Below are 9,160 nucleotides of genomic sequence, written 5' to 3' on the forward strand. Positions count from 1 at the left end.
GTTTAGGTTAGTCTAAAATCTCTACATCTAGTTAACGCTATAGAAATGTATCCAGTCACCTATCTCATATAACATCACCATTTCATAACAGTTACCGGGGATGGGGGAGGGAGGAGCCAGGCCTATTAGTACACGCCTTTAATCATAGCACACAGAAGGTAGAAGCAAATGGTTCTCCCTGATCTGCATATAAGTTCCAGGCCAGCCAGAGCTACATAGTAAGACTTTGTCTCAAAAAACTATGTGTATAATATGTGTGGTGTTTTATGCATGTATATATGCATTATATACTTTATGTGTATTACATGTGTATGTATATATGTGTGTATTATATATTATACATCCATGTGTGCTAATCATGTGTGTATATATACATACATATGTACATGAATACGTGTAAGCATATACTATGTATTGTGTATGTATGTACACATATATAATTTCAATCTGTTCTTAAGGTTAAGAGAGCATGTTTCCCAATTTGTGGCATTTTTAAAATTTCAACAATTTGGGTTTGTTTCCAACAAGGTCTCATGTGACCCAGGCCGGGCCTGAAGCTGTGTTTCTCCTGCTCCTGCCTTCTGAGTGCCGCCCCCCCCCCCCCCCAGCTAACCTAAGTTTTGATTGCGTATATACACGTATATACACCCAACTCTCCAAACAGCGAAGCTGACAATTTATGAAAGACTGTGGCATCATTTATCGTGGTACTGCATCCACAGGAGGAACCAACACAGCTGAGTTCATCTAGTGAAAAAGGGAAGACTTCTGGAAGACAGCAAAGAGCGCTGGGTATCGAGGTGGCAACAAGAGTTGGCCAGATACGGAAGGATAAGGAAATCAGGTCAATGGCAACCCCATTCTAGTTAAAATGTAGAAGAATGTCAAACACGGAAAGACTTAGGTCCTAGAAAACATAGCCCAATGCTACAAAAGTAAATCACTCAATGAACTGGGAGGAAGGGTCAGGATCTCGTTGTAAATATCTTTGAGGCCAAATTAAGGGACAAAGAGGAGATCTGACGCTGTAAGACATAAGAAACGTACCATTTTCCCAATCAAAATAAAATATACCTGACTTTTTTTTCAGGAACTTGACAATGATAGCAACTTGGATCTTGGTCTACAGTGAGACAAGACTAAAGGCAGACACCAATTCTGCGGCTGTGCAAAGCAGGTAATGGCCTCCAGTGTGTCACAGAATGAAGAGAAGCCAGAGGAAGACAAGCAGCTGTGCACAACAGGATTCTCGTGTTTTCGTTGGGCTGGGGACTCAATTCGGAGCCTTGCGCAGGCTCCAAGCTTTACCCTGAATACCTCCTCCTCTGCACTCCTTTTTTAAATGTCCTTTTCATGTCATTTTTTCCATATTTCTGGTATGGGTACATTTTTTTTTTCATGAACGAAGTGTTCAGAATAAAATTACCAAAGCTAGAGGCAAACGGCCTTTTTGGCTTGCTTCTCATTAGGAAAGAAAACGTACCACAAAAGGTAAGAATTCCTACCTGGGCTGCAGGTTTCCTAAGTGTGACAATGGGCTCAACGACCTCTCCAAGCTCTGAGTTTCCCGTATGTACAAGAGGAAGCTGAAGTAGATGATCTAAAGTTGTTGACAGCTGGAAAATACTATTATCACAGAGCTAACCACCTCTTCAACCTCCAGAAGCCACCAATAAATGCAAACATAATCTATAATACAACTGTGAAAACGCCATTCCAAACAGGCAGATGCCACCGCGCCTACTCTTCGTCCATATCTACCCACATGGACTTACATCTACTTGTGACGGACTTCATGACACACTGAAACACTCCTCGTCTGAAACCCTGAGACAAAACCGAAACTTTTTTTTCCCCCATTTTTTGAGATAGGGTTTCTCTGCTTAACCCTGGCTGTCCTGGAACTCAATCTATAGACCAGGCTGGCCTTGAACTCACAGAAAAAAACTCAAACTTTTAAGAGCTATGGCAGCCATTTCCCTTTCAATTACCACAGTGGTTCTCAACCTTTGGGGTCAGATGACTCTTTCACAAGGATCACATATCAGATATCCTGCATATCAGATATGTACATTATGATTCGTAACAGCAGCAAAATTACAGTTATGAAGGAGTAAAAAATAGTAATAATAATTTTATGGTTTGGGGTCACCACAACATGAGGAACTGTATTGAAGGGTCGCAGCATTAGGAAGGTTGAGAACCATTGCATTACTAAAAGTACCTTTCAAAAATATGAATCAAAAAAGGAACTTTTTGTTTTTAGTCTTGGAAATCCAACTCACATTAGTCAAGTTTTCATACATAATCCTATACTGTGGAATCAGGTTTTTATGACCCTTTTAATGAGAAGAAATTTTTAACAATATTCCTTTATCAATCATAATTAAAAGTGTTCCTAACTAGAAAAATGCTGTCTTCAGACTTGTCACTATAAATTTTTATGCTCAACGTTTTTTTTGAGACAGGGTCTCACATACCCCAGGCTGGATGGAACTTGTATACAGCCAAGCATGGCCTTGAACCTCTGATCTTCTCGGCTCCACTTCCTAAGCATTAGGATTACCCCACGTTCAGTTTATGTGCTGTACCACCCAGAGCCGTCTGGGTGCTAGGCAAGCACTCTGCCAACTAAGTTACATCCCCAGCACAATGTGGAACTTTTGACTAATAAAACATGTAATACTTCTCACTCATACTAAAAACTTCTAAAATATCCTGGGCTGGAAGCACAGCTCAGTGCAGAGTACATGCTTAGCATTCTCTAGGCCTTAGGTTTGACCCAAGTAATAAATGTGGGCCAACAAGATGGTTGAGCAGGTGAAGGTACTTGTCTGATATGCCAGCATCACAATTTTAATTCAATCCTCAGAACATATATTAAGGTAGATGAGAATCAATAAGTTGTCTCCTGACTTCCAAATGCATGCCATGGCCCACACAAAATATTTTTTTTTTCCAAAGGGTTTCTTTGTGTAGCTTTAGAGACCTGGAACTCTCTCTCTGTAGACCACACTGGCCTTGAATTCACAGAGATCCCTCTGCCTCTGCTTCCCAAGTGCTGGGATAAAAGGTGTGTGCCACCACCAGGATCAAAATATGTCTAATAAGTAAATTTTGGGTCATTATTTTTAAGCCTGTATTTTTTTATTTTATTAAGCACTTATTTACTTTAAATGTTCCAAGGGAGAGGGTGCCCACATGCCACACGTGTGGTGGTCAGAGGACAATTTTGTGGGAATGGTTCTCTCCTTCCACTGTGTGTGTCCCCGTGATCCAACTCAGGTCTTGTGCTCGGCAGCAGGTCCTTTTACGCCAGCAGGTGCCATCTTCAGGGCCCAAGCCTGACTGTTTTCTTTAAAGGGGATAAATAGTTTTCCTTCCAAACAACAAAATTAATAAGCAACAATTTTATTAAAGGGAAAAAAACCTTGGGAGAAATAAGCCCTTATAATCATAAAATATGTTTTCAATACATGAAATGTTAAATGTTTGAGGAGACACGTTTTCCCTGATTTAAACAGTATACAATGTATACATGGATCAAAACATCATTTAGTACCACACAATTATGTAAATCTTTATGCACCAATTAAATATAAAAAGGTGGAAAACCCAGACACGTCTAGCATTTCTAGCCTGCTATAAATTTACACTGCATGATATAGCCTATATTAAAATTCTCATTCTGAAGGACTGTGTGTAAGCTATCACTAGAACATAAGCAAAGGCTTTTCTACTGAGAATTATTTCTTCCATTATTCTAAAGATCTAACAATTTTTTGTTTATATGTATTAGTGTATACATACATACATACATACACACACACACACACACACACACACACACACACACACAGAGTGTTTTATATGCCAGAATCATTTCTCTTTAGCAGGCCCACATCTCTCTTGCACCCTAAGAGAGCATCAAGCATCATTCATTTTTCCTGAGCTTACTAAAATAAAATCTGAAAAGAGGTGAACTATAATTTACAATGATCACAGGGTAAAAATCCTTTACTATACAAATCTGTATCACAGTAGAGAACCATCACTAAAATTTTTTGTTGATTAGTAATGAACATAAAATAATCCCACTACCAGCTCACAAGAGATTTGGGTGTTTAGTTTTAGTGTAAATCCAGGAATCTGGACCAAACACCTAATCCAAGAAAAAATAAAATAAATAAAACCTAGCATCGTTTGTTTTACATGGGATATAGTGGTCAGAACTAGTCTCATATTCTAAGTGGTTTTTTTGTTTTGTTTTGTTTTGCTTTGAGTTGGGGGTGTTTGTTCGGTTTTAGGGTTGTTTGTTTTGTTTTGTTTCTCAAGACAGGGCTTCTGTGTATAGCTCTGGCTGTCCTGGAACTCAATCTGTAGACCTAGCTGGCCTCAAATTCAGAGATCCTCCTGCCTCTGCCTCTGGCTCTAAATGGGTTTTTTGTTGTTTTTGTTGCTGCTGCTGTTGTTTTTAAATTCTACTTTGAAAATACAAAAACTGACCTTATTTCATTTATTATTTATTCTAATTTACCAATTTCACTCAAAGAAAACATGTATTTGAATCAGATATACTAAACAAACAGAAGCAGTCAGGCATTGGGCTTTGTTGCAAGCCCAGCCATTCAATGCAATTCAGAAGCAGAATATTTTTAACTTTTCTCAAAGTTTCCAGGCAAAGTAAAAATATTTTAAATTAAAACTTTGTAAAATTCTATATGAAGTATATTAACAAAGTCAGCAGGGAAGGGAGGAGGGACCCACCTCAATTATTTTGTAACAACAATGTCCAAATAGTAGCACTGGATTTGCTTTCCCAAAACATCCCAGTAAAGATGCCCACTGGAATACCAATTTAACAAGTAGAGTGGATACTCCAAAGACAAAGTACAAGTCAATTATAGTACCCTACAGCCCCTGGCGAGCACTCAAGGACACACCGTAATTAAAAGAAACAACTCCTTCAACTGAGGGGCTTGGCCTGTACAGTTGTAACTGCAACAGTAACCATCATCCTTGAAACCCAGACAGTACTTGTCATTTTCAGAGCACTGTATAGGAAACACTTCATACAGTTGTGCTGTGTTTTTCCTCTTATAAATTAGCACATACACTGCCTACTTTGATGCTGGAGTTCTCCACACAACCAATCAAATTACAGTAGTGTGAAGAAGGAACCCTAAGAAGCACTTTCAACTCCAAGGTTGTGGGGACAATCTGCTTTTCAAATATGCTCCACTATGATCCTAAAAACTCTCTTTTGTTAAGAGTCGGAGACTGTCTTTCTAAGTTACAGAACCTAAGGAAAAGGAATTCCTTCCAGGATGGGACCAAGGAGACAACCGGCTTTAAACCCACCATTCCCAGGCCAGGAGCGGGTTCCACCCGTCCTGCTCCGGTCCGAAGGAGACATTCTCGATACATTATCCAGCCTGTCTTTTACTAATGAAACAATCCATAAATGCTTCCCAAGGGAGTCCTATAGATCCCCTCAACTCCTAAGAACCGGTGGTTCAGACGCGGTTCTGTCAATCGGTTTTCTGTTCTTGATGGTCTAGGTTCTCGATAAACACTACCAAAGCACGCAGCCATTTCACAAGAGGATGGGGAATAGAGGATATAATACTCAAGATTTCTTCCTGAAGAAAAGAAAAAGGTGGGGGCAGGTGTGGTGGCATACGCCTATAATCACAGTTCTTGAGAGGCAGAAGCAGGCGGATCTCTGAGTTCCAGGCCAGCCAGGAGTGCACAGAGAGACCATGTCTTTAAAGGGGGGTGGGAGGGTGGATACCCAAGATAGCCAAGAAGTAGGAAAGGTAGGCACCAAAGAACACTACTAAAACGCTCGTAGTAATACAGTTAATCTCTCCAAGGTCCATCTTCAGAGTGCAGAATTCAGAATGTTAGGAGGTCGAATCGGGAGCAAGTGAGCTATCAGGGTCAGCAAGTCCCCAGGTAAGCCACAGGGATGCAGGCTGGGTTGGCAGCGTCCAGGGAGTCAGACCCCAGGGACCGTCCAGGACCCAACCGCGCCGCCACCAGACGGGCGGCGCCCCCGCGAGCTTTCAAACCGCCGCCCTGGGAAGGCGCTGCGCCGATTGGAAGTTCCGCCACGACCGTCACCAACACAGGGCCATAGCGGTAACTCTTCAGCCAAGCCCTCCCAGACCTCCGCGAGTGAGTCCCCCGGGACCAGACCTCTAAACTCCACCTCCAGGCGCGGTCTCCACCGGGTCCCGTCGCCGGCTGTAAAGCACGCAGCGGCGACTCGCGGTGGGACCGACGCCCCCCGACGGGGCTGCGCCGGGCGACTTGGAGGGGCGCGACCGGCCAGCGGGGGGCGGCAGCACCAGTGCCTTCGAGTCGGCCCCGGGACGCCGCTCCGCGACCCAAGCCGAGCGCCTCGCCCTGTGGGCTCCGACCCACCCAGCCCTCCGGGTCGCCGCAGCGGCGGGGACCGGGCGAGCCCACTCCCCCGCCCGCGCTCTTACCCATCTTTCCGCCTCGCCTTGTAGACGTGCCCGTAGGTGCCGCGTCCCACTTTGCACCCTTCGTACTCAAACAGATCCTCCACCCGCTCCCGCTCCGCCGCCAGCTTCGCCTTGAAATCATAATCCATTGTCTGCTTCCCCCATAGAGAAACCGGGACGCGGGGGCCGCCGCCACTCAGTCCCTCCTCCGCCGCCGCCGCTCCACTTCTCCAACAGCCGCCGCTCGGGCGCGCGCGCGCCGCCCGCCGCTCCGCGGTCCGCCTTCAGCAAGGGACTCCTCGGCGGCCGAGGCAGCCACCTCCTCCGCCTCCTCCTCCTCCGCGGCGGCGGCGGAGGCTCCCGCAGGCACACACAGTCCCGCCTCCCCCCTTCATTTCCTTGTTTTGGAACCTGGTGGGCCGCGCCGCGGCTTTCTCGAACTCATTAACAAACCAAGCGGCCCGCCCCGATGTCGCGGGGGGTCCTGGGAAATGTAGTTCGAGAGGCCGCGGGAGCTGTGCTAGCTCCTCGGACGCAAAAAATACAGTTCCCAGGGTTCCTTGGGCCGTCTCGGCCACGCCTCCACGAGGCAAGGACGCCTGCGCACAGCCGCCGCCCCACCCCCTCAGGTAGCCCGCGACTTGCTGTTCCTGGAAACTGTAGCGCAAAGTTACAGCGGGCTTTCTGCAAGCCCGTGGGAGCTGGTGGGAGGGAAGCCTTTGCTCTGCTGGGAAGGAGATAACCGGCTCCGAATGTCCCTGGGCGAAGAAAGCGGGAAGCACCTCACGAGCGCCTTGTTCGCGAGCTCATTCCGGGGCTTGCAGAGCCGAGGACTGGGGTTTAGACAGTTGTACTACACATTGTTTGTTTTCTTGGGCAATTGATCCTCCTGTTGCCCCGCCCCTTGCCGCGGCTTATTGGCAGAGGCTGAAGAATGACGTCCTCTGTGGTGCGTGGGTATCTCCGGCTTTGGCTTCTTTCCTGCTCTTGATTGGTAATTGGATGTGCTCGGTTCTTCCTGATAGGTTAATCTTTTTTTCTTTACAATGCAAAAACCGTATTTCAAAACCTGAACATTCAGCGGTTTCCCAGCTCTTGCTAGGGGAACCGTGTAACTTCTCGGGCCCAAAGCCAATCATCTTTTTCTTGGCGCTCTAGTCGGGTTTTATCCTAGCATATGCGGGTGCGGTAGCCGAGCTTTAACCATCTGTCTGAGAACAATTAAAGTGCCTGGAAGATTGGAAAATGCAGCGTTTTAAAAGCAATCATTTTTTGCTGAGTTGTAAAGCGTTTTTACAGTCTGTGCATAATAGTGAGGCTTACCTAGGGGGTTTAAGAAATTTATCATAATCATGACATTGATTGATTATGGTGTCTGGGGCTCAGGACACATCACCTCAAAATATGACTGTAAGGGCCTAGAAAGTGCCACGCTAAAAATGTATCCCTCGGCATGTTGATTATTTTTAAACTAAGAAATTGAGTTACATCCAACACACGAGTTTCAGCTCCCTTCCACTACCCAAAATAAAATATAAGGGTACTTTTTTTTTTTTTTTGTAAAGAGTGTTAAATTTATAAGAGAAATTCTATAAGGTATCTGTATCAGGAAGGCAGCTTAGCTATTCGTAGACAACGTTATTGTTGGGGAGGCTATCTTTAGTCCCTTCCCTCACCTGACCTTGATTAATTTGTCTCCGCTGCCTACTAAAACTTCACATTCTTGTTCCTTTCTGTACGTCAATCATCTGGCATTGAGTATGATGTTGTAGGACTCCGGTGCGTACATCTATAACTAACCTTGTTCTCGTAGACAAGGCATGATGGCAAACAGTGTAGTCCCTCCTGCTCTTGGCAGAGTCAAGGAGAATCTCTTGAACATGGGAGTTTGGAGCCAGCCTAGGTAGTTCTTCTGCTAATCTAGTTGATGCCAATTTAATTTGCAGACTAACCAAGCAATTTAGAAAGACAGAGTGAAGTTATTCTTCCTCCCCTGTAATGGCATGTCTCATACATTATATGCTCAGAAGCAAATGTAAACATGGCTAGCGCTAGGATAGGATTCATACGTAATATTGAGTAAAATAAAAGGAAGAATGGTCAGTTCCACCTGAAGCAATATGGTGAGTAACTCTAAGTTTTAAAAAGCGTGGTCGTTTGCCTGCTGGGTTTTCAGAGACTCTTGTGAAACTAGAAAGGGGTTGCTCTTTTTCCTGCCACAGCCCTTACTTCCTTAAATCTTGAAGGTCAAGAAATTATTTTATTTCAGTCAAGAATCAGAGGTAATGCTGGCAGTGTAGCTCCCTTGGTGTAGTGCTTGTCTAGCATGCACAAAGCCCTGGCTTCCGTCCCAAGCACCACACAAACTCAGTCATAAAACCGTGCATTCCTGGAACCCAACAGTGGAGGCGGAGGCAGGAGGATCAGAAAGTCAAGATCCTCCTCAGCTACAGAGAGAGGGAAAGAGAAGGGAATGGAGGAGGAGAAGAGAGGAAGGAATCAGAGTTCACTAAGTATTGTAGATCTCAATAAACAAATACATGAGCGAAGTTAAAATGAACTGAAAGGGTACAGAGCACAATAGTAAAACAGGCGGGATGATTTCTAGGCTGGGTGGTAGCCTTCATGAAGGAAGCAGTGTGAGCTAAAATTTAAAGAATGAATAAAGACTTGAATACGTGAGAAAG

At 44.7% G+C, this 9,160-nt stretch overlaps 1 protein-coding gene across 1 annotated transcript in view; it reads right to left on the reverse strand.

Moving 5' to 3' along the window:
* Nucleotides 1-6,998, reverse strand: part of Cdk19 (cyclin dependent kinase 19) — a 128,484-nt gene extending 121,486 nt beyond the window's left edge. Inside the window, exon 1 of the mRNA XM_059272513.1 lies at nt 6,495-6,998. Coding sequence (XP_059128496.1) covers nt 6,495-6,622 — 128 coding nt within the window. The 5' untranslated portion in view covers nt 6,623-6,998. The remainder of the gene's footprint in view (nt 1-6,494) is intronic.
* Between the last annotated feature and the right edge of the window lie 2,162 nt (nt 6,999-9,160).

The sequence above is a fragment of the Peromyscus eremicus genome, chromosome 8b (genome assembly GCF_949786415.1).
Source record: "Peromyscus eremicus chromosome 8b, PerEre_H2_v1, whole genome shotgun sequence".
Lineage (NCBI taxonomy): Eukaryota > Metazoa > Chordata > Mammalia > Rodentia > Cricetidae > Peromyscus > Peromyscus eremicus.